General features: G+C 43.2%; 2 protein-coding genes across 10 annotated transcripts; both read right to left on the bottom strand.

The window, feature by feature from the left end:
- Positions 1-1,636: 1,636 nt before the first annotated feature.
- Positions 1,637-20,130, bottom strand: LOC118112073 (catenin delta-1). 9 transcript variants are annotated; one of them, XM_035161066.2, is made up of 21 exons: positions 19,966-20,130; positions 14,878-15,002; positions 12,384-12,547; positions 10,467-10,535; positions 9,980-10,371; positions 9,047-9,346; positions 8,698-8,938; positions 8,389-8,611; positions 7,771-7,963; positions 7,547-7,664; positions 7,295-7,448; positions 7,007-7,024; positions 6,601-6,669; positions 5,922-6,049; positions 5,557-5,707; positions 5,229-5,421; positions 4,891-5,087; positions 4,720-4,761; positions 4,551-4,618; positions 4,248-4,351; positions 1,637-3,309 (listed from the first exon to the last, which is right to left on the bottom strand). In XM_035161066.2, exons 3-20 carry the CDS (start codon positions 12,540-12,542, stop codon positions 4,292-4,294), a joined length of 2,775 nt encoding a protein of 924 aa, XP_035016957.1. In that variant the 5' UTR covers positions 12,543-12,547; positions 14,878-15,002; positions 19,966-20,130; the 3' UTR covers positions 1,637-3,309; positions 4,248-4,291. The 9 variants fall into 9 exon arrangements, with proteins under 9 accessions (XP_035016957.1, XP_035016954.1, XP_035016953.1 ...); XM_035161063.2 differs by having other exon boundaries at positions 4,297-4,351; XM_035161062.2 differs by having other exon boundaries at positions 4,297-4,351; positions 14,884-15,002.
- Positions 20,131-20,988: 858 nt separating this feature from the next.
- Positions 20,989-24,641, bottom strand: LOC118112078 (zinc finger and SCAN domain-containing protein 2). Its single transcript, XM_035161077.2, has 4 exons — positions 24,250-24,641; positions 23,189-23,286; positions 23,033-23,108; positions 20,989-22,923 (listed from the first exon to the last, which is right to left on the bottom strand). The coding sequence occupies exons 1-4, from the start codon at positions 24,542-24,544 to the stop codon at positions 22,136-22,138; spliced, it is 1,257 nt and encodes a 418-aa protein (XP_035016968.1). The 5' UTR covers positions 24,545-24,641; the 3' UTR covers positions 20,989-22,135.
- Positions 24,642-25,570: the final 929 nt, after the last annotated feature.

Here is a 25,570-nt window from a genome sequence, read left to right as displayed (position 1 = left end):
GGTTACAAACATTACACACACTCAGTTACGAACACAGACAGACACACACACACACACACGTGTCAGTTAGACATTCACTTGAAACAGCCAGATGACTTGTCCAACATGTTCCACTTTCAGGACACAACTTTAATTAATCTAAGTGGCGTTAGAGCTTTTTATTTAAGTACTTATATATATTAGTGACTACAAATACTTCAACTGTTCAATTAAGGTCTAATAGCTGCTTCAAATAGTAATAATTAGAATAATTCTGGTGGAGAAATACTGGAGCTGGTTATCAGGTTCAAAGAGTCAGACTTGGTCACTTGAATGGAAATCTTTCAGCAAAACCATAACCAACTTCCTGTGTGTTAGACACTGAAATTAAACTTAAATGTGAAAAGTATTGAGTATATGGAAGAAACAGCTAATTTAAGAAGCAACTCAAAACTTTAAATATTTTTGTTCAACAAAACTAAACTACCCGGTCTTGTCTTTAATATCTCAAATATGCATTTTTAAGCGGTGCCGTTTAAATTCTATTAAAGGGTCCACAAAGTCAAACAGAACATGTAAGTTGCTCAACGTCAATTGGTCATTTTCTGATCTTAAAACATTGACTTTTAGTTTTGATTTCTAATTTTGTTTTCATTAGAAATGCTCTCATGTAAATCAGGAGTTTAAAAGAAATGTTTTACATATAGGTTTATTGAAAAAAGACTAACCACATTTATACGACTGCTATACATAACCAGCCATAGTTTAGTTTATGTAGGTTTAATAGTAGTAACTATGTATACAGTTTATAAACTCAGGGTATTTTTAATTGTTTAAATTAAAACTACACAGGATACAACCTCCTTAATGTTCTCTACAGACCTGTGTTGTACACTGTTATCTTAATAGTCAGGGGAGAGGGAAATGATTCATTCAATACTTGGAAACGTTTCTAAATTTCTATTAACATCTACATTGAATTCTATTTGTTCCAGTAGTTTGGGGTCACAGTCTGACACACACACATCATGACCTGACTTATATCAGACATTCACACTCTGACACACACTTCAGGCCTGTGTGATCCAGCAGCTGCTCCTCAAACAGTTGGACATGCATTTCAGATGTGTAACATACTGGAGAAGCAGCGACACTTTTACGTCCTCGTACAACCCTCATGTGTACTCATGTTTGGGGCCTGACACAAAAACACACACACAGGACAGCTATTCCCTGTCAGCATGTGGCTCGGTGTGTAACCGGAGTCGTCAGCAAAGCTGAGAATGTCAACACTTTAGAATCTTTAACTGTGCAATGCGCACATCGTGTGTTTAAAGTTAAAAAGCTTCACGAGGGAAAGAAGTAAAGACCTGAGCTCAGGGTCTGAATTTGGGAGATAAACGTGGTTGTGGAGAGTTTTAAGGAAGTCTGTTTACTCCATTGACTTCATCGACCATAAGCCTTGATAATTAGTGGATCAGAACATCCAACTCAGCACACTGATGTTAGGGACATAGTGTCAAGTCTGTGTGTTTGCCATTGGCCTCAACAAGAGCGAGGGGATGAAATTACTCCGACAGACAGACTGCCTCTCTTTAATTAGACGTGTTTATATACAATACATGACACCGCCACATCAAGGACACGTTGCCAAATCTTGTCTAAGAAAAGATCTTTATTTATAAAAACAACAGTATTACCAGTTACATACTTTACTGAAAAAAGCAACTTCTCAGAGCCAAGGCAGGTATGAATGGTACATCATAGTTTTACATGGATAGGCAACAGTACAAATATACTATATGAGTGGAGAGTAAAAAAAACAAAGATGATTGGTCTCTTTTGCCTTTAAAACAAGTCAGCAGTAAAACTGGGACTAAAAAGTGGAACTAATTGCATAATTCTTGCATCCACCGCTCCCTCACGTACAAACCCCGAAATCAAATACAAACCAGACAGAATAAAAGTACAAAAAAAGAGAACCAAGACAAAAATGTGCTTTTGTCCAACTTTAAAGGAAACATCCAAGTCCAAATCAGTCTGTTAAAAACTCGAGTCTCCTCTGAGTGAAGAAGCCTCCCAAGTGTAAATGTAAATACGGCACGACAGGAATGAAAATGTGCACGTCTCAATGACTACAAATTGCAAAGAAAGAGCAAGTAGTAATTTTATCAGTATGAGGACAAGTCAGAGATAAATATTAGTCAAGAGACCCTTCTGAAGACTCATGTTGTGTCCATAGTGTTAACCTTAAATAAAATAGCATGGAATGGTTTCTGAAGCAGGATGTCGCAAAGTTCTAGAGGTTTAGTGGTGCATGTTCCGCGCTTCGCATTTCATTAACAGGTTTGATGTGTTTTTCTGCTTAAAGTCAAAACACATCAGCTGAAACTGTCATTCTTCCACAGGGGGAGCTAAAGAAAATATGGAAATTTAAGTATCAAACACAAAAGGAGGCAGTTGGTACATAAAAAAAAGAAAAAAGCATTGTCACAGGAGTAGGAGCACACGATAAAAAGAGACGACGAGCTGATGAAACAATCAACACGTGGTCGTTTGGGTCAGGTCCATGCACACACACACTTTCATTCAAAAAGGTCCATATTAATTTTTTCCCCACACACGCACAGCCACAGGTTTACTGTATGACAAATATACACACACCTGCCTTCTCTTGTCTACGCCTGAGCTCGTCCCAACCGAGAGAAAATAACTCTAGACAGGAAAATAACTCCTATATAAACATTCTCAATCTACAGGGACGTCGTCGGTCTGCCGCCGCGTCCCACCCTCCCAACAATCCCAGTACAGGGATGATTTAAATTAATGAGCTAAAACTAATGCAGTCAATCCCATTTTTCTTTTTATATACAGTATATACCCTACATAGAAGTCTACGTACAAATTCATCATCAGGATATGGGTGTTGGCAGCAACATGTCGACAACAGAAAAAACATAAAAAAAGCAGGATGACAACACCAGAATTAAATGATTGTCAACTAAGGTGATTGCCTTTACAGAAGAACTATAATTCAAAAACAGAATATAGTTTTGTTGCTACAACTTGAATGAATTTGTAAAAAGTTGGTTTGTATCTGTGCTGCGCCGAACTTGCATGTCTGCAACACAAACCGCTTTCTTTGGAAGCCAACCCTCAACTCCTGATCCCATCTGCGGGGTGATAGAGAGACAGAGAGAGATAAAGAGAGAGATCAAGAGAGGAGGGGGTGGGGAGAGGGAGAGAGTCTGTGCATTTGGATCTTCTCTCCTCAGTAGCAGTGGTAGGGCAGGGACGGCCCAGTCTGAGTGATGCACACGATCAGTTTTTCTGGAGGAGCAGAGCCAAAAAAATACACATTAGAATAATAAACAGATCAAAATATATCATATAATGAATTTATATATTTGGTTAATTTACGCACTAAACATGGAGGAGAAACAAAGACTCACTCTGGTATAAGTATGACAAAGCTGCAAAGGCGTGCGGTCACAATATCCAGATGTTCAATACTACAGTAATCACATTAGTTTTCCCTGTGACTATGTATAAAAATTCACTAAATTTAATAGTACATTTGAATTATTAACATAAGATAGATGCAATAAATCTATTGATATTAATTGACCACATGAGTTGTAATACCCTGTAGAGCCACAAGAGAGTGCACTTTGCGAAACAAATCGCAAACCACTGACAAAAGGCATCAAAAGAAAAAGCTGCAACTGAGGACATGGAGACAAATATGCCCCAACATGGAGATGTTATCAAACACTGCACTACGTTCCTAAAGTGACTGTAAATCCACTCCAGCAGTTCTTCCTCTGAGATACACCAACCTATTTCGAGACAATAGAGGTCAAACTGTAAAACCCCTTCCTCAAAAGTTAAAGAGAAGTTTGGAAACAAAAGTAAAAATGTGAAACCGTTTGTGACACTGCATTACCTCTGTTCTTTAATTGTGTTTTACAACATAAGTTTATATTAAAATTAGCATTGGTATTAAAGTACTGATATTGTGACATCACTACTGCAAAAACAGCCTTTATTGTTCTGAGGACTTTAATCTTTGTCATCTCTACACTGACAGTGTGGACCACCTTGCAGCATACTATACCAGCAAGTACACATCAGTACAATACACCTCAACCAGTGTTTGAGTTCACAGTTAACGACAGAGACCAGGATTCACTGAGGGTTTGAAGTTATATAAGACAAAAGGAAAAGAGCTCAAAGTCCATGCAGGACAAGAGGTCAGCTGGACATACCATGCTGTTACATGCAGAGGGGAGTAGAGGGGAGGGGGGGAGGGCTAACCATCGTAGGAGTCCAACAGAGGCAGGGAGCCCTTTCTGCCCCCATACACCCCTCGCTGAGAGACAACGAGAGAAAGAGAGAGAGGAAGTGAGTGTGAGAAAAAGAAATTGTCAGTAACTGTGAGGTTTTAAAAAGGCCGTCAACGAAAAAGGTCAAACCGTGGAATTAGTCATAGTGGAACGGGTGAGTAGCGGTTAGTGAAGTTAAGTGAGCAATCCAGCACGTGAATGTGCGTAAGCACGATTTTTAAGTACCGGTAAAGTGTCTGTGGTGTCATCCAGAGTGTGTCTCCTCTCCCTCTGGTCCAGTGTAGAGTAGGCCTCTAAAATGTGCAGAGAAAAATTACCTCAGTTGTCAAAGTGAGAAAAAAACATTTTCTAGAAATGTGTCTCCTTCAAATGAAGTGATGATAAATGTACTAACCAGGGCCAAGGTCGTTTAGTGGAATCATGTCCCTCTTTTCCCCTAAAATGAAGCAACACATGATTACAAGTCAAACATAACAAGAAAATGCACCATCTTTAAGTATTTCACGAAACGTAGGATTTAAAAACTGTTAAATAATTTAATCCACACAAAACTTCTGACTCTGACCTCTGTCCAGCAGCGGCGTGGTGCTGTCTTCATAGGCGCCGTTAGCTCGGGTGCTCGGGCCATTGGTGATGCTGGTGTTGACCATGAAGTCCGTCTTCTTCCAGCCATCTTTCTCCAGAGGCCGACGCAGCTCCTTGTGGGCCCAGACCAGCTGCAGCACCTGGCCCGCCCCTCGCACCTCGCGGTCGGAACGCTTGCTGTGGGACAGAGGCAGACATGTTCAGGCTCAGACCTTATGTCCTGTTCTCCCAGTGGGGCTATAAAATCTGTGCTTGTGTTCACAAATAAATTAAAAGCACCATTTTCCTCCCACATCTCACTCTACAGAACACACTTACCCATCCTTGTTAATAAGAACCAGCCTCTCAATACCCTGCGAGGCTCGGAGAGTCTTTGAAGCCTCCAGACTGTTGCCTAGCACCTCGGCGAGCGTGCTCAGTACAGAAACCACAGTTTCCTCTGATAGAACACGTCCAGATTGACCTTGGCCTCCAGGCAGGTTGGCCACAAGGTGAGGCACTGCATGCAAACCTGCAGAGGAAAAACACACAATATAGTTCAGCTTTCAAGAAAACTTTCACATGCATAACGAAGAACAAATACTCTGAACAAAATAAACGTAACCATGATAAAATCTCAGAATTTTCAACAAGCTGATGTCCTTACCGAGTAGTTCACAGTTGCGGTTGTCGATAGCGAGGTTCCTCAAGGCTCCGGACATCGCCCTGACCACACGGTCATTCCCGTGAGCCAGCAGTTCTGCCATCATGGGAAGACCCTTCTCCAGACGCACAGTGGCCCGGATGTATCGACCGTACTGAAGAACGAGCAGACGCAAGCAGTAATGAGTCGTTTTACACCAACAGCAGTGTCACTCCACTAACTTCCGACAATAGTATTGAGTACTTTTTCCACAGCCGACTAGTCAGAGGTAAACTTCCCTTTACATACTCAAAATGTTCATAACATTAATAATAATCTTTATTTACTAATTATATGTTTTTATAAGTATGTGTTGAAATGGTACTAACAGTCCATCTTCCAGCACACAGGTTCTGGATGGCACCGGCAGCAGCCTCCAGCACCGAGGGATTCTTGCTCTCTCTGAGCAGCGACGTGTAAACACGAACCACCTCTGGTTGGAACAACAGCTCGTAACCTGAGGTCAACAGAGAGGGAACAAAGTAGATTAGATTAGAGTCTATCGCATTTCAGCATCTTGGACAAGGTGCAGGTTAAGTCTCAACTAAAACGGACATCTGCCATCTGAGCCTGGTGTTGGGAGACGCTTCAGACTCAAAACAAGACATCTTCATCTCTAAGACTAACGAAGACTCATAAAAGCCTAATAGATACAGAATGTGATGAAGACATGATCTTAAAACATAAACCTAATTATTACATATTGTTTTTTGTCCAAAAAATTAAGAACCTGTAAATAATTTGCAGGATTTTAAATAAAAAGGAGAAACCTGAAATAAAACAACTGACTAAGCATTTCACAACACTTGCATCATAGTGAAAAACATCTTTACTCCAGAATGAGATTGTTGCTGTTTTACAGGAAATCTGTTTACGTTTATGGGTCAAGAATAAATCCTGAGATTTGCATAGGGATAAATGGGATGCAAGTATAAGTTTATCTGGTCATATAGAAGAGCTTCGTCACAGACTGATGAACTCATGATGTGAAGAGAAAAACATGCATACCTTTGGCAGGTGTTGTCCTCTTTGGAATATCCACCTGATCTCCACTTCCATCATCTCCATCCTTCTTTCCTGCAGCGAGAAAAAACCCCAGCAGACAAAACATGAAAGTTAGAGCTGAAGAAAAGAAGCAGATCAAGTGAAGCCAGCTGAGATGAGCATTCAGGTTATCCTCAGTCCTCGGCTTTATGACAGCGTTACGTAAAACCCAACCATGCAACCAGTGGAACAAGCACTTTGAACATGCAGTGGTGTTTGACATCGAGTGATCATACCAATGTACTGCAAGTGATGTCAACATTCACATTTGTGTAGTGAACTGTTACGATGCATTAGTAACATGAGTGATGACAGAGCGGTCAATAGTTTCAAAAAACGTAGTACGACAACACCAAGAGGGGAATCTTACCTTTAGAAAACCATTCATCTAAATAGAGCAGAGAGAGAGAGGAGGGAGTGAAGGAGGATGGGAAGAAAGACCAGAGAAAGGTAAGAGGAGGAAAGAGAGGAAGAAAAGGAGGGAAACAGTGGTAGAGTGAGAAAAACAGCGACAGGCGCTTCCGCCACCAACAAGCTCAAAGCCACCAGCAGCAGCAGCAGCAGCAGATGCAGCAGCAGCAACAGCAGCTATCCATCTTTCAACAGCAAGTCTCTCAGACACATTAAGTGGAACCTGTAGTCGCTGTCGGACACTGACCTTTGCCCTTTCGAGAGCCAAAGCAGCCACCTTTGTTAGTGGTGGTCGGTCCCTGATTGAGGGGCGCGGACTCTGCGTAACGTTCAAAGCCGGGGACTTCACGGTGAACATGATAGGACAGATTCCTCAGGAGGCAAACGCTGTTCTCCACCAACTACAGGAGGAGGGGATGAAACAGGAACAAGGTGTCATGAGTGGAAGGACCAAAGATAAAAGTGTAAAAATCGGTGATGGTCTTAAGAGTACAAGTACCTTATTATCCACATCTTTGCGGTTGATCTGTGATTGGACAACGTACATGAGTGAATCCACCAATCCCGTGCACTCTCTGAGTTTTCGTCGGGCCTCGCTGCGCTCTGAACTCACATTCCTGTTGGAGAGAGGGATAACTTGAGCACATAATTGCATGTTTTCTTCTCAAAATAAGTCTCCTCCGCTCTCATTCCCTTCTTTCCATTCCTTGATCCCTTGCGTACCTAAGGCAGCCAGCAGTGTTGGTCAAGGCGGTTTCCCACTCCAGATGGCGTGGTTTGCAGCTCTCCTCTGCACCATTGCTTGCTCGCTCCCAGCCCGAGTGTGGAACGACCACCTCATCAGCTAGGGCGTGCAGGGCGTGGTCTACAATCTCCATCTTCACAGAGTCGTGGGATGAGAGGTTCCACAAGGTGCCTGGGACGACATAAAAAAACAAAGTAAATAAGTAAATAAATAAAAATACTATTACTACCACTTTAAATAATTTGACTATTTTGCTATCAAAGTGATAAAGTTTAAATAATGATTGAATCATGTTGCAGATTTGATCTTTGGTTTCTCTCATCCGTCACATCATAACACAAGCGTTATACGTCATTAACAGTTAGTTTTTTTTTTTTTTATTTTATATTAAGACTCAACCATGCCGCATTGAGCGAGTTTCTTATTTTTTGTTCACAAGCATGTGTTATCTTGATTCTATTGACCAAATTGATGTACGTGTTTGAACACTCAAGTAATAAATGAGAGGCTATGATGCATAACAATTAAGTACATATTTAAAAAAAAACTAAATACAATACAAATGATACATTTTAGCTTTATATGATCAGCGTTACCTGTGATAGTGTCAGTGAGATCCTGGTCACGGGTTTTCCTCAGTAACCTGACCAGAGCGGGCACTCCATCACAGTTCTTAATGGCGATCTTGTTTTCTTGGTCTCGCCCGTATGAAATGTTCTTCAGTGCTCCACAGGCCGAGTGGTGGACGTCCTTGCTGGGGTGGTCCAGCATTGTTACCAAGGATGGGATACCTTTCATGCGACGCACATCTGACTTAACCTAAAGACAAAACGCAATATTAGCAAGCTCATATCACTCATATAACCACCACACAGAAACATAATTATCTTCTGCATTTGTTCCACCTTGTCATTTTTGAATGTGAGATGCTGGAGGAAGGCAGCAGCGTTGGTCTTGACAGGGTCCAGCCGGTAGTTCAACATGGCGATGACCTCGGGCAGCTCAGGCTGTCTCCATGAGGTGGGAGGACCCTTCCTCAATGTGCTGTCCAGTGAAGCCATGCTGCCTCTGTCCATTGTCATGGGAACACCCCAGGCATAAGGGTCACCTCCTCCCATGTCACCATCCAAAGTGTCCTCGCAGCTCCTGCATATCGTCGAAGGAGATAATGAACAGAATAATGAGATCAGTCTCAAGTCATATTTTCAGATTAAACCAAAAAAACAGGTGCGAGATACAATAACAATGTTTTACCTGAGTCTTCGTCGGTCCACACCCCCAGGCCCCAGGCCCGGCCCCGGCCCCGGCCCCAGACGCGGCATGGTCCCGTAGCCTCCAGGGTGCATGGGTGGAGGCCCCATACCATAGTCATCATATCCCACACTGCGCTGGTCATCCTCCAGACCATAGTGGCCTTGGCCATAACGCATCTCCAATGCTGAGCCCAAGGCCCTCATTCCCCGGCTCACCTGGGGCTGTGCTGCGTAAGGGTCAAGCTGCTGACGGCTTGGAGCCCGGTAGCCAGAATCCAGAGTCCTGTAGCCATCAACAGGCCTGTGGAGGGAAGAGAAGAACAGAAGTAATCACTTGTTTCATTGATACAGCCCATCCTCAGTGATTTCCCCTTCTTACGGACACAGTGATGTGGGATAAATCTAAGTCAAATCTAAATCTTGCATCACTTGTTATAAACCTGATTCTAACCAGAGTTAAAAGTAGTTTTGATATGCCTTGATGTTCTCAAATGGTTAACATGTATTTCATCATGAACTATAAATTACTGTCTGATTATTATGGTATAACTGTAATGTAAATTCTGCTCTTGTCAATCTCCTCCATTATATTTCTATAAAGTTCAGAGTATATATGGAAAAAATAACAGTTAAACCACTTGGACCACAATGTCTGTTGTCTGTCTTCCGAGTGTATTTTGTAGTGACCACTTTTGAAGAACTTGAGAAAAAAATGTAATTTTCGCAAAAATATGTTGCTTAATCTGACGTCAGTGGTTTGTGAGTAACTACAGATGGAGAACCAGACCTGCTTCAACAGTTGACATTCTGGTTTGAGTGCAAGGATGGCGTTTTTATGTACACTTATAAAAAAAAAAAAAAAACTAAAATCACACATTACTACATCCAGAAATAAATCATGAAACAACAGTGCCATTATAGGAGGGTCTTGTACCTGTAACGATCGTCCATGTGTGAGCCCCTGCTCAAGCTAGTGTATGCTTCTGATGGCGGGCCCGCCCGGTACTCGTCGTAAGCCCCTGCAGGGGCGTAGTGGTAGTTTCTGGGTACTGTGGCAGTAGGGTAGTCTCCTGCTACAGGCTGCCTGTAAGGACGGTCAAGTGTGGCACTGTAGCCCCCCATACCGGACACTGACAAGCCCCCGTCGATGGACATGGAGTCAGAGGGCAGGACTGTGCGTGAGATTGGTTTTTTCATGTGAGGGAGACTTGTGTCAAGTCGTCTTGTGGTTCCCTCTTCCGAAAACACTGAGTGCACTTCCTGTGAGTCGTCTTCTGGTGTGTAGCTCTCATCTAGAGCGCCGTGTGCAGGGTCCACCATTCTGTACTGTAGCAGAGACACAACAACCATTTACATTTTTCAAAATCTCTGGTATGAATATAATGAAATTTGCATAAGAATCTACATACAAAAACACGTACCTGAGTGCCGTTTATGTACGCGTCAGTGAGTTTCAGTCGTTCTATGTCTGCATCACCTAAACGCCCGTTCTGGGATAAAAGAAACACAACTTTGAAATACACGGTTTAAAAATAATATGAAGCAAACTACAATTTCACTGAAATCATTCAAGTGAGCCTGAGCGCCTGATTCCCAGAAGCCAGAGCTGTCTACTTTCTTACAACCACCCAGATGATATTACTGCAGCTGAAGCACATTCAGCGCTGACCACACCGTCCCTGCATGTTCATGGTCTGCGAATCACTGCCAGACTTGGAGGAGGACACTTTGGAGTGTAGCCATTCATCCCCCTTTAGTCTGTTACATAATCAATGACTGTCACTCTGTATAACTATATATATACATATATATACACATATATATATACACATACATATATATACATATATATATACATATATACATATATATACACATATACTTTCTATTCTATGTTATTTCAAAATATGAGCAACAGCCTCAAGCTGAATCACATGTGGACGCAAGACAACTGGGCTACTATTTGAAAAACTACTTAATAATACAAGTGTTGAATGCCTCATCAAACACTGACTCCCACTGAGTATCGTGTACTGCACTAAAGAACATGTCCACAAGGAGGCAGGGCTGTTATTTATATGCAATTGGAAGTGATGGTTGCACTTCCCCTACAGCTGCTCTTTCCCCTAATACCACTTCATTTACAAATAGCTTAAGATCATGCACATCGTCATCACCATTTATATCTACAGATATAAACCATGTAGCACAAGGCCAAAAACACCAAGTCCCTCTCTTATCCATCATCCTCCAGCTCCTTGACACTAATCAGAAGAAGCCCTTTCCAAGGATTCAATAAAGACAAAATATACGATCTAATCTATGTCAGGATGCCCTTAAGGAAGGAAATCATTAAGGAATATATTTTAAATGACTACTGATTCCCTTTATAACATAAGTCCTAAACATAAGCTTAAATGTCAGCTCTTGAATATTGCAATGCCGGACCTTTGGGTTACCCGAGACCAGAATAATGGCTCTAAATTGAGATGAGACTACAATATGGCGGGGGAAACAATCTCACTGGTAAACACACAAATAGCAGGAGTACAGTTTGTCAAATTGTCTAATGTCACAAATTCCATCAGTTTAACAGTATATTATTATTATTATAATAACAACCAACTCTAAAACATAGGCTATAGGAATGATACAATGTAAACAAAATGATTTACCTCGTATATTCTACACAGAGCTTGATTTGTAGATGTTTAATTTACAAAACCCAACACATGCAAAATAATTTGTATGTAGCAGCCACAAAAGAAGTAATATACATGGTATTCAACGAATGCATGTTAAATGATTACAATAACAAAAAAGTAAATAAAAGGTTACCAAACGGGATGTATAATATTGCGATTCACATGCATGACAGTTGACCACATAGCAGAACACAACATGCAGCAACAGAGAGGAAATTAACAGATTCCACGGCTGAGGCGGACAAGTTGTAAACATGTGTGTGTCAGAGCGTGTATCCGCTGAGTGACACTGAAGGCATGCTGAAAGTGTGGGATGATGACAATCTCAGGCATGTTAAAGCAGTCAAACTATGCAGAGGCATAAACTGGTTCGTTTGAGGATGATGGTGAACAGACAGATGGTCCTATGAGATACAGAGACAATGAAGAAATACGCTTGATGATGACGTGCGGACAAAAACTCGCAGAGCGCTGGTGAAGAAAATGCGAGGCGGAGGAGAGGAGTGATGAATGACGGATGTCAACGGGAGAAAATGATGCATTAATTGAATGGATGAAGGGAATGACGATCCAAGATGGAGACTGTAAAAGTCTACGGATTTCCAAAAAGGGGTTGTTGATTGGGAGCGTTACCTGTGTGTAAGGGAGGGGGCGACCCAGGGCCGAGGGGCTGGTGGCAGAGAGGCCCACTCTCCTCCTCTCCTCCTCCAGCGCCCGGGTCAGCTGTTCAAACTGCACCTCCTGCTCCCTGACCGACTCCAGCAGAGCCGCTGCGCTCTCACACTGCTCCATACACACTACACGGCCCCAAGGGGAGAGAGGTGGGCGTTACACACTTCCATACACATACCCTCAGTCACACTACAGCACGGGGAGAGGGAGTCTAACATAAACGGACACACCTCTCCTTACAAAGTATAGCAACATCCACTGGATGCAGGACACGTGTGATGATGCTGAGTCAGATCGGATTTGTCTGCTGACAGAGTTTGTTTTATAACTCAGGCTCAAGCTCTTGAAACCCATCCACACCAATGACTGTATATAAAAGAAGACGACACGACAGCTCGCCAAAAAAAAGAAGCCAAAGCATCTTGTTCATCCCCTGGTGGGGGACATGGGCCAAATACAATTTAAATTAAAAAAAACATAGTACACACAAAATAAATACTTCCGGAAGATGTTTTCTGTCATTTTAGGGAGATGTTTTCACACTGATGTATGTTCAAGAGTAAATTTTTTACATTTGATTTTACTTAGTTATTTGATGCAATAAAAATGGGGTGTAAATGATTGACAGCTAAGACTGATTTTGCAAAAGGTTTGGGCAGATGCATCAGCGGCCCCTTCATACAGCGGCTTTACTCAAAGTCACAGCTGCGCAGACTCAGCACCTGTATACAGGATATTTTGGCATGAGTTTTGCATAGTGAGAGGAAGTGAAGACACGTCATCCATCTCTATATACTGTTGGGATGGCACAGCAGTAGAAATGCACTTTTGGCCTCATTAGTGAATATACAGACAGTAGGGCAGTGTGATAATGAGATATGTTGTGCGGTGGAGGAAAATCGTCCGTCATTTCATATTATGGTCTATTGTTTATTTTAATGTGCTGCAAATCACTCTTCCACAGCAATACTTCTCATCATTTGAGTGGGGCTTTGTGTTCTTCCACACCACGAAGGTGCAGGCAGGAAATTTGCATGAAGGAAATGCTGAGTAAATGTGGCTCCCTCTGTCACATGGACCTTGTGTGGGTATGAAAAGTCTCACATGAACGAAATTAAGCTGTAGACCAGTCCTTACAAAAGACTCACACCACCACTAACCTCTTTTACATAAACGCAAGATTAATCAAAAATGGTGCGGGAGTAGTGAATGGATGAGAGCCACTGAAGTTCAGTCGGGTGCTCAAATGATGTTGCAGACGCTGCAAGAGGCTTTTGCCGGCGGCAGACCATATGGCAAAGACTCACTAAGATAGAAGGGGATAACAGCTGCTGTTACAAATTAACATCTGCAAAGGCATGGCCCAATTTACATGGTCAAGAAAGGGTATGTGTATCAATAGTTGTCTGGATGTGAAAATACTTCCATGAGTATATGGGATTTTGATCATATCATGCAGCCCGGTGTAAATTAAGAATGTTGTTTTTGTTAATGACGTCTATTCCCGAGAATGTTTGTCGTGGTCTAATAACGTTATTTTCCACCCCTTCAAACTCTGAAAATGTTCTGCTTCAAATTTAATGCCGACTTTAGCATTACTGGACCATGTCAGCACTGATAAAAGCTAAAACCACAAGAAGCACGTGAAAGGAATCACTGCTAATGATAAGGGCAGCAGTGAACTACCCAGTTAGTGCCACTAAAACTATAATTCACATGATGATGATGTGAATTTGTCTGATCTGAGAAACAAAATACAGGAGAAAACGCAACAGGAGGAGCCAGATGATGCAGGGCCTCTAAAATCCTTGTTATCGCATTGAACATAAATGAGATAGTTTCGCAATATTAAATTTGTCAATATCACCAAGCCCTACATATGATATCAACACTGAACAATGCATGGAGGAGACCTTAGAGTTTTTGTCCTCAGATGCTACACAAGAAAATATTTACTGGGACTCAAACAACAGATGAGGAAAGATCTTTAGATAAATCCTGTGCAGTTTGTAGACTTTGTAAAATAGCACTGATGTACTATCTAAAGACTGTAAGCTAACTTTTAATTTTAAAAGAAGGAAACATTTTTATTCAACTTTTTAGAAGAATATGCAGTGTCTCTTGTACATATACATGTTTATTTAATGGACCTGTACATTTGGCTCAGAAGAATCAAAATATGGCTCATATATGTAATTATTTGATTCCGTTTGACTACTTTCATTTGCTCATCAGCATATTAATTTATGGTGGTACAGAATCCGCTCAAAGACATTTAAGAACAAGGCCTGTTTCACAAAAACAGAAGCACCCTTAAACAGTGGAGGAAGCTTAACATCAAGAGAGGGGACATTCAATTTAGGAACAACCGCATACTTCTCTTTACAGTTCAGACAGAAAACACACACCAGCACCGACACACAGTCAGTTTCAGAGAAAAATCAGGAATACAAACCTTCACCTGTGGGTGTGGTTTGAGTAGAAGAGGTGAGAGATCGAGCCGAGATCAGAGGCTGAGCTCTAGCTGCTCATGTGTAGGACGACACCGAACCACCAAGCCCAGAAACGAGGAGGAATGGACTGCAGGAAGAGAGAAGACAGGGAGGTGGAGGGAAGAGAATGATAAGGACAGAGAGAGGGAGAAAGGTTTCAGTGAAGGCTGAAGGCACCTGTTAGAAAAACAGCAACACAGTGAGAATACCATACGAGTGTGGCAACAAGATCTGTGTTTGCACTGCGAGCAGAAAAACCCAGCGGAAGACAGAGACATACAGAAGCTCCAGCCTACAGACACACCCTGTATTTACTCAACATTTAGCCTGCGTACAGCAGCAACCTGCAGCTTGTTCCGGGCCACACAGCATTGAGAGAGAGAGAGGCAGTTTTAGAGATATAAAATATGTTTGTGTGTTATCATCTTTTCCTTCTTCGGGTTAACTTTGCCTTTTGCTTTTCTTCCAGCCTTTCCTCTCTAATCAGCCTCATCTGGGCCAACTCTTTCAGTCTGCTACTCTTGTTCTTTCAACTTCACTGTTCTTTTTCCCTCCCCCCAAAGATTTTTATTCTGTCGTCCGTGCTCTGAGAGAAAGACATTGTTATATCAGAGCCAAACAAGTGGAGACGCCGATCCTCTTATCTGTTTGACACACACACACACACACACACACACACACACACACACACACACACACACACACACACACACACACACACACACACACACACACACACACACACACACACACACACACACACACACACACACACACACACAAAATTTCAGTTTCTCAAAGTCTACCCAACATGCACAGAAAAACTTGTTTAACTTGCAAGTTTGGACAACAAACAGGGGCCTGCATTTACTATTTAATGTTTGTGTGCTTGACAGGTAGAGTGATAACAAGTCCATACAACAAACAGACGAGCAAAAGGTGTAATAAGTTGAAACGGAGACATGGTGAGGAATGACTCACAGTTTCACCTGCTTCAGATTGTGCAAACAACAAAAAAAAAGCAGCCACAATGATATCACTGTTTTCAAAGTATTGCGACACCTCACATGACCCTTAACTGATCAAATGAAGCCTGCAGAGGCGGCAGCTGTTCCTGTAAGTTCCATTCAAATGAATGAGTAACACACACGCTTCTTTAGAAAAGAATCCCAGCTTGGGGTGTGCCCAGTGTGGGAAAAAAGGGGGAGGAAAGTGGGATGGCCTGGTGAGAAAATGAGGAGTGGCTGAAATGAATTTTCACATGAAAAAGGAATCCGTTAGAAACCAGGGTTTGCATGTGTAAGGCTGACTGACAGGAAGACATGACATCACACACACTGCTGGGTTTGGTGGCTGCGGGGGCCCCCGAGCACATAAACTCCCACCTGAGCCAGTCACTAGCTGCTGTCCTGGAGCACACATGCCTATATATGGTCATAGCCAGGCCAGGGCTTGTATTATCCACCACAGCCCAAGAGACAGTCAGAGAGCTGCAAACAAATAAAACAAGCAGAGACTCTGGCAGCGAAAAAAGACGGGAGCAGAGCGAGAGGAGAGGGTGAGCAGGAGCGGAAGAGGGGGGTAGAGACAGATAAGGAAAGGAGTGCTGAATAAAAGATAAAAGCTGATCTTGCATTCCTTGCATTGTCTCCTGCCAATTCAGCACAGCAGCCCACCCACTCAACCACTGTAAAACAACCTGAGAGGGACACTGGCTAAAATGGTTCAGGGGAGCCACAGGAACACAAACCCAGAGAAACAGAAACTACTAGATGATCGTTTTATAGTTAACACTATCAGTCAGATGGAGCATATAATCATTATCAACAAGCCACACACCATTCATACACAAGTAATTATAAACTGAGATTATTATTTCTTGCCAAGTTTGCTTGGGAACATGATATTCTCTGTGTATGTGTGTTAACCACAGCCAGGGTGTGGAATTCACAGCTGTCCGTCCAGGAGGCCGCTGGAACAATGAGAAGTTTGTGCAACTGAGAACACGAACGCAAGCGTGAAAAAAAAAAGTTTCAGAGCACAGACAACATCATTGGCCACATTTGAGTGCGAGTGTATCCGTGCGCGTGCATGTGTGTGTGAGGGGTGGCGGGGTTAAGTTCATGTCACTCCTGACACACTCATGACTTCTGTCCTCAGCTCGTCTCCCTCTCTCACAGCTGTTGGTTTTAACCTTGAAGGTCGCCGGCGAGTTTCGTTGAACATAGACTCTCCCCGTTCCCCTCTAACCCACTTCCTGACAAACAGGATTTCAAGGATCCAACATCAGAAATTAGTGAAGGGATGCGACGGTGACTTTGGCTCACAAAAAAACATTTTCCTCAAAAGAACTACCCAACACAATCTTCCACGGCCAATACGTTGATCATGCGACCACAAAACCACTTCCCACTTTGCTAATATTGTTTTCCATCTACTGCTTTCTGTTCCGCTTTTAGTCTCTGTGAACCTACAGGGCTGAATAATCACATGCTCATTTTAAATGACAAGTTCATATATTTTGGTTAGTTTATTTCCAGAGTTCCAATCATCTAACTGCAGAATCCTTATTTTTGAGGAGCTGAAAACTAATTGATGCAAAAGTCAAATATACTGGCAACGGTTTTGATACATTATTAATAATGTATGCAACTTTTGGAAAAAAGTCAAAGTATTCAGTGGTTCCAGAGTTCAAAATTTGAATATTTTTCATTTTCTCATAATTCTATTTCGGGAAATTCAATATGTCTGGGTTTTCAACTGATTACAGGACAAAATAAAATCAATTTGAGCTCTGGAAACGAGCATGGCAATATACCACAGTTTTCTGACATTTATTGAGAACATATATTGCTGACTAAAATTTTTTTATTGATGACAGTTTACTTTAAGAAAAAGCAACGAAAAGAACAGAATCTACTTTGAAAGGATGGACAGAATCATTTTGTCCTGCAAGCTGATGATGAGCCTTCACTCACTACACTGCACAGACTTTAAATAGCCTAAAGCCAGCGTATAAGTCACGTCCAAACAGAAAAACAATGTTGTGTTATTTACAATCCTTCCAGGAGGAGGCAGGGAACAACACGCAGAGAAAGGGTCACTTTCGCCTGCCCTAAACATGACTGTTACAAACGGTCAAAATGTCAACATAGCCTCGGGGTCAACAACTCCCCAAACATCTGATCGAGGCCAGACACACCACCAGTCATATCTCCATCCGCCTCTGGAGTCGTCAGTCAGCATGACTCACTCAACCCTGTCGGAAGACATCTGTGATCACCGTGCATATATGAAACCAACAATGCAGCCCTTTGTCGGCTTAATGAAACACTGGTTAATACAGCGAGGGCTCACACCTGCCATCAGCAGCAGAGACTCCCGACTAGATTAACCGTGTAACCAGGTAACTGACACTGCGATTTGCTGATATGTCGGTGCGATGCCACCGTGGATGGTTTAAGCCGAGCGAGGATTGCAAGTTTTAGCTCACTAATCCACTTAACACATACACACATCATGTTCACATGCACGCAGAGACACTCACCAGTTCCCTTTGTGGATTAACCTGAACTTACAGACAGCAGACACAATTGTAGTCAGTGTCGGGGGCAAGAATCAACAATCAAACAATGACTTGGAGACTAGCAGTGAGTATAGGCTGATACATGGGTGTTCAGTCACATATGGTGTTATTAGTGGCAGCACCTGCAGCGCTGACTGTGCCACACACACACACTAACCATTAACCACGACAGTACTAAAGCCCAGAAAGAAGACACCTACCTACACTGCAATCCGTGTCTTCATGACACCGCTGTTTACAAGAGAAAGGCCAGTTTACTTGTTCTCACTCAGGTTGACAGTTATCCCCACCCAGCCCTTTCTTTTCCAAGCAAAGCAAGTTTGCACAGGACCCATCCAACAGGTTCACAGGCGGACAAACTCCAACTCCCACCCAGCCTGTGCGTGTAACAGACTCCAACTCCTGAGACCACCACCCTTACACTGCAAATACACGAAACTGGCTCAACCTACAGCAGAACACACATGTCTAGACAAACGAGAAGCGAGGTTTTCCGTTTAAGTGCTCCCTGGTGAAATCTACTGATGACTGGCTGTCTGCCACAGACAGACAGACCAGTTTACAGCAGACACCACAGACAGCAACGCTAACTAGGTCAAACCTCTGTGAGAACAGGAAACTGAACCCGGACGACTTCAGCGATATAAACCCGTCACAGTCTTGCCCCCTGTTGATCCCCAGACCCGCTCCTCTCCGGCAGACCTTACCCTGAACCATCTGGAACCGGCTGCACTTAGCTAGCACCCCGGTCCCTTATCGAACTATATCTAACAATCAAACACCCCCACATACAGTCGTGAATTGATTTTTTTTCCCCCAACGCCATGCATCAATCTGGGGCAGGGGCGCCGAGTTTGGCAGCGTTGACTTAAACCCACGACCAGCGAGGAAATCACGCTGATATCAAACGACTCTCCCGAACAAAGACTCCCGCAGTTCGAACATGTATTCACCCGGTGGCTTTGCTGACGCCACGGTCCAGATAACTGACGACGTAGCGGAGCGAATCAGCCCCGGTTGGCCACAGCGCTCGCCCGGGACCCGTGTGACCTGGTTTGGCTGTCCTGCTACGTTAGCATCACAATAACCCACACGTAGCCGAGCAGCGGGCTAGCGTTAGCATAGCAAACACAGATTAGCACACACGGGGAGCTGGACTTGGCGTGTGTTTCGGTTGAGCGGCCTTTTAAGCTAATTTAGAGGGGATTGTCCGTGTGGGCCGTCGGTACCAAGGACCTGCTGGAGGCGGCGGTCCGGGGAAGACAACGGCGCCGCCGCGGAGCACGGTTTGAACTTTAGGTTAGCACGGGGGGGGGCTAGCGTTAGCCTCGGAGTCGTGTTTCTGATATGTCGGTGTGACCACTCCTTGCCAACGCTGCAGTGCACCGAGTATCTGTGAGCGGGGAGGACACAACGCGGGCCCCGGGCCACCGACCACCTGGGACCGTTTACAGACACAACTCACCTGCTTAGTGGAGAGTCCGTCCTGACGCCTTCCAGACTGTTCGGTGCTTCGGTGTGTTTTCTCCCCTCGGTTCCCCCTCCTTCTCCGGCTTCTGGGTCAAGCTTGTTAAAGACGAAGCGACATCACCGAGTTTTCTATCACAGAGAGGGAGGGGCCAGAGAGCCGCTTTACCGTAAACACTGCGCACACACAAGTTCGCCTCACACACACGTACACACACAATTTATCCATACACACACAGTCCTGTCCTCCTCACACATCAGTTTCGCTTTCAAGCAAAAAATGGTTAGGCAGCAGTTTCATACATGCGAGTTTCCCAGTTTTCTGATAACACAAAACTCAATGTGTTTGTGGTGTTGAGTGTAGGGTCAGACATCCTAGATCATTTCAATATTGAGTTTCATGGACTAATAACAGGCACCCCCCACACACACTCGTGTCATTTCATTGATTGCCCATGAACAATGGCCTGAGAGGAAGCAGCATTTCTTGGGGAAGTACAACAACAGCATTCCACACCGATGCGACAAAATTACTGGCACGTAAAACCACGACCAGTGACCATCACATCCACCACATGTGCCCGATCAGTAACACAAGAAGTAACAAGAAGTAACAGATGAATCATGCCTGACCAGAGAACTGTTTTTGGGATAGTTGCGTGACTGTTATTCTAAGGCATCACTCAATATGATCTTATTATTATTAAATATATGTTTATATATATATATATATACACAATTATATTTTTAGTTTTGTTTCTTGGGTGTAATGTTTTTCTGACTTTGGGGCAAAATCGAAGCAAAACAAGTAGAAACTTGACAAACAATGCTGGAGTGTGGGCAGGATGGAAAGAGGAACAATGCAAGGAATTTCCCCCAGTTTCCTTACGAGTCCCCCCTCACACCACACCCCCCACACAGGGTGCTTTGGTGCGAGTAAACCTGAGTCACAACAGTTACAGAAGGAAAAAAAAACAATGCTGCACTCTAGAGGTGCCTGATAGACTCATCAGATGTTGAAAACTGTAAAAAGATGTATATTTATTCAGTATCACATATGCAGACTACAAATGCATAAACAGAATACACACTAAATTAACTATTGCCCAGTCCAAAACTTTCTAAGAGTATACAAAGAGGAAAAAGAGCTTCAACAGCGGAGGTAGTTTGTTTTTAATGAACCATACAAAACGAAAGACGGGAATGGCTCTCTCCTGGTGCAAGGTATGAAGGTCACTATAAATCCAGCCTAATTAACAACAATGTGAAGACTGATGAAGTTTAGTCAGTTTATCTGAGAACTGGTTCTATTTGTGTGACAGGAGAATCTAAAAGTGCAAACTTTAAAACAGTTTAGTTTAGTTTACGTTGCCTCTAAAATCATATAAATAAAATGTGTAGACTACATCATCCCTGGAATCTGCCATGAAGTACCAGTTTAAATATCCCTTTAATATCCCATGAGGTCCAATGAGGGTAAAACAATGATTTTCTTGATACCTTCATGTGTATGCATTCATTTGTAATGTGATTGGCCAACAATAACTTTATTATTTTTATTTTATTAATGAACTGTTACACTGCCATTTTACTGTAGATGTTCTCCCCCTTTAACTGTATCACAATATTTCTTAATATCACAATATAAAACTTCCCTCAGTTTTCTGATCTCACCTGAAGCTGTGATTCCTTTTAATTTCACCGTCATGGTTTCTGTTCATTTTAGCCTCCTGATCATCGTGTTTAGCAAACTCAAGTCATTCATGTAATATGTTTCATGCTTTGCTTCACCTGTGTAGTGTAGAGTAAATAAAGTAATATTCAAAAAGTTACTCATGTAGAAATAGTGATGGAAGAAACTTCAAATTGTGGAGTTGAGCTGATGTGAGGCATTCAAATTTTTAAAAGAATTAAAAAAATCAGCAGGGAGGAAAAATAAAAAATATATTATATTATAGACGTTTTCTATTGCTACTTTTCCTAGATTTAAAAATGAATGCAAGTGTAATTATTCAACACACAATGGTTTTAGTGTGAAGTTAATAGATACATACAAAGTACTCATAGGTTGTTAAATACCTTTGACCCATGTCAAAACATACAAGTGTCAGTAAAAGTAAGAAAGCCTAAAAAAGGTGAAGGATATTAAATGTTTTCGTCAGCCGTGGTCAGAGCAACCCGTTTGTGTTGTGTGTTATCATGTGTCTGCGCAGGTTGCTGGGGTTGTTGAAGCTGGCGGTGCACTGGTTGCAGGTGTACGGCTTCTCTCCGGAGTGAGTCCTCAGGTGGATCTTCAGGCTGCCGTTCTGCGTGAAGCGCTTCCCGCACTGCGGACACACGTACGGCTTCTCACCGGTGTGAATGCGCATGTGGATGCCCAGCGTGGTCTTGTTGACGAAAGACTTGCCGCACAAGGTACAGACAACGGGCGACTCCCCGGTGTGACTTGCCCGGTGAACGATCAGGTCTTCGCGGCTGAGGAAGCGATCGCCACAGAAGCTGCAGTCGAGGGATTTGTTGACACCGTGAGGGAAGATGTTCTGCTGCTGGGAGAACTGGCTAATGTGACTCGGGTGCCCCACGTGACCATCGGCTCCGACTATTGTTGTTTTTATTGCAGAAGTCAATGCTTGAGTGGAATGATTTCGCTCCAACAGTCCAACACTGTTATCCTGCATCAGTCTCAGTTGGGCACCATCATTGGCACCGGTGGTAAAGTTGAGGAGACCATCATGGGTGACGCTGTGGTCTGGAGACAGCGAGCTGAAAGCCTGAAGTTCAGAGGCAGTGAAGAGGGTGTCACTCTCGCCATGCAGAGGCACTTCTCCTCCGCTGTGAACACTCACGATTCTCAGCTCCTCACTATCACTTGTTAGGCAGGAGGAACCAGAGTCTAACTTCTGAGTCCCTGTGGTAACACCTCCCTGTGGGCGATGGCCTCCGAAGTCGTCCTGACCTGATGAGACAAAACCACAAAGAGATATTTGTGAATCTGTGCTGGAGCCTAAATTAACATATTGGAAATATTCCTAATAAAATCTAACAATCAAAAACAGCCTCCTCACCTACATCTGGTCCACATCCTCCCACGTCATCCTCATCTTTGATCAGAATCACATCTGGACTCTCCACATCTGCACACTGACAAACATGAACACATGTGCATGAGCAAACAAATAAAAAAGAAAATGATTTGTTACCGAACGCCTGTTCTGTGTTACCTGCACTTGAGTGCCAGAGGAAATCTTGTTGTCTGACTGTAGAGAAACAGAGGCAGCTCCTCCAACAGCTTTTTGAGGCACCGGAGGCTTAATGACGACTGGAGGAAAGAAAAGGACACAATTTCAGGATTGATGGTGATGATGATTAAAGTGTGTGAAGTCGTACATCAAAGTTTAGGAAGATTATATATTCCTGGTGAAGTGAAAAGAAGTAAATAAAACCCTCGGCCCATCTGTCTGTTCAATTTTCTCTACAACCGCTCATTCAAACTACAGTATACTTTGCAGGTGTGTTACTGACAACCGAAGGACGTGCTGTTACAGTAGAGAAAAGACAAAACTGTCATGGGTGCCACAATAACTCCATTTCCATATTGGCGTGACCTCGCAACAATCTGTTGAAAAGTGAGGAGGCGATTAAAACAGCAGCGTGGCTTCATGTGGAGTTCAACTTCAATGAACTTTAACCCACGATATTCGTCTGTATTAGAGTATGCGTGACCATATTCTGACTCGATTATCTTATTGCAATAATCTTTTATTGTGATTCAAATCCACAAGTCACAGTTTCGGTCTCTTCTCATTCTTTAGGGGAAAAACAACTTGAACAAGACACAGACAAACTGTGTGATTTACCCAAACTTCAGCAAACAACCTTGGTTAACTAATAATGATAATAATAATAATAATAATAACTTTATTTGAATAGCACTTTTCAATACAAGTAACAAAGTTTCAATAATGAATTTAAAATGTTACATCCAACTAATCAGATCATGCTCATGTTTGATAAAGTTATTGATCATGAACAAATCAGGGGCGGGTGAACTATAGAACTTGTGACGTGGTAATGAGTAGTAGTTATTGATGAGCAGTTTATTGACTATTTGGAAACAGTTGTAACACGTTTCTAACAAGAATAGAAAAAGTATTTAGGTTTGTATCGCGACGACAGTGACTCTGTAATTTAATTTAGTTAATTGACCTGCAGGAGGCGCGCGTCCCTCGTTACTTCGGTAAGAAGTCGGCCATTGTTATTGTTCAGTTAAAGTCCTCGTTACCGTGAGATTTGATCCGCGGTCTGGGGACGTTTCCTCGGACCGAGGAGAAGCGGCTCGCCGGTCGGTTGCTCCTGGTCTGCAGCCGGAGGGAGAACAGCTCGCTCCGCGTCACCTTCATCCTCATCCTCAGCGCCTCGTTCTCCTTCAGGCTCTGGGTGAGATGCATGCGGAGAGACGCCGCGCTCTCCGAGAACAGCTGACTGATTTCGGCCACCGCCGCCTTCACCAGCACGTCCATGATGGACAGAAGCTGGGACTCCAGGTTCAAGCTGTCCGGCGGCATGTTCGTGCACATGTTTCCGTCCTCCGCCGCCGAGAAGTCCGATGGGAAACAGAGCGACACGGAGGGTGAGCCTCCACGAAGAGCACAACACGGAGGCCTTTCCGGTATCATGACTGCGATTACCGTAATTACCAGAAAGCAGGGACGTCCCCTTTTCCGAGATCGTAGCCTCTGAATGGACACGATCAGTGATTCGTTTACAGTACAGCATACACCTTTAACACCCGTCACAGGCTCTCTGGTGATCACCGAGCCCCTGTGGGGACACGGATGAAAAAATATGACTATTTGGCCTAGATTTTAGGGCGTGGGAACGAGATAACTAAGTCGTGGGAATGGCAGGAATGAGTTAACTAAGGCGTGTCTATGAGGTAATGAGTTGTGGGAAGGAGATAGCTAAGTCCTGTTCACAAGGTAATAAGTCGTGGGAATGACGGGACGAGATAACTAAGTCGTGGCCACGAGGTAATGAGTTGTGGGAACGAGATAACTATGTCGTGGCCACAAGGTTATAAGTTGTGGGAACGAGATAACTATGTCGTGGCCACAAGGTTATAAGTTGTGGGATTGGTAGGAATGAGATAACTAAGTCGTGTCCATGAGGTAAAAATGCTACATTCCATTATACCTCGCTAGGCCCTTAGAATGATGTCACACCCAAATAACCCAAGTTGATAGTGTTCCAGTTGCACAGAAACAATTTAACGTTAGCCAGCTAGCCATTGCTAACAAAACCAGTTAATAATTATCTGATCATGATCCAGAACATAAAAGTTAATCACGGTCACTCTCTCATGTGATGTAACTCGTGATGTCAGCAGCCACCATTCTGCTCCAGCTTGTCTCAGGCTGAGGTGGCTCCTGGTGCAGACTCGCCTCCATACTCTTGGACTTGGCCTGACACTCAGTGAGCTTGGCCATGCAGTCAATGTAGGCCCCCAAGCAAGCACGCCGTTTCGTGGTCTCTTTCTTTATGAGACCATCTTTATCATTCAACTGATGTTGCAGCTGCTCCAACTGCTCCTTCAGAGCCTGGAT

Source organism: Hippoglossus stenolepis, chromosome 7 (genome assembly GCF_022539355.2).
Source record: "Hippoglossus stenolepis isolate QCI-W04-F060 chromosome 7, HSTE1.2, whole genome shotgun sequence".
NCBI classification, from domain to species: domain Eukaryota; kingdom Metazoa; phylum Chordata; class Actinopteri; order Pleuronectiformes; family Pleuronectidae; genus Hippoglossus; species Hippoglossus stenolepis.
Note: the sequence above shows the minus strand (reverse complement) of the source record. Positions and strands in the feature narration are given on the sequence as shown.

Excerpts from the sequence above, each read along its gene's own strand:
- LOC118112073 (XM_035161063.2), bottom strand. The coding sequence starts at position 12,542 with ATGGAGCAGTGTGAGAGCGCAGCGGCTCTGCTGGAGTCGGTCAGGGAG. Across the intron at positions 10,536-12,383 it reads GCCCCCTCCCTTACACACAG|AACGGGCGTTTAGGTGATGC; the intron begins GTAACGCTCCCA and ends CTTTTATCCCAG. Across the intron at positions 7,665-7,770 it reads AACACTGCTGGCTGCCTTAG|GAATGTGAGTTCAGAGCGCA; the intron begins GTACGCAAGGGA and ends TCTCTCCAACAG.
- LOC118112078 (XM_035161077.2), bottom strand. The coding sequence starts at position 24,544 with ATGTGCACGAACATGCCGCCGGACAGCTTGAACCTGGAGTCCCAGCTT. Across the intron at positions 23,287-24,249 it reads ACCGCGGATCAAATCTCACG|TCGTCATTAAGCCTCCGGTG; the intron begins GTAACGAGGACT and ends TCTTTCCTCCAG. Across the intron at positions 22,924-23,032 it reads AGGATGTGGACCAGATGTAG|GTCAGGACGACTTCGGAGGC; the intron begins GTGAGGAGGCTG and ends TTGTCTCATCAG.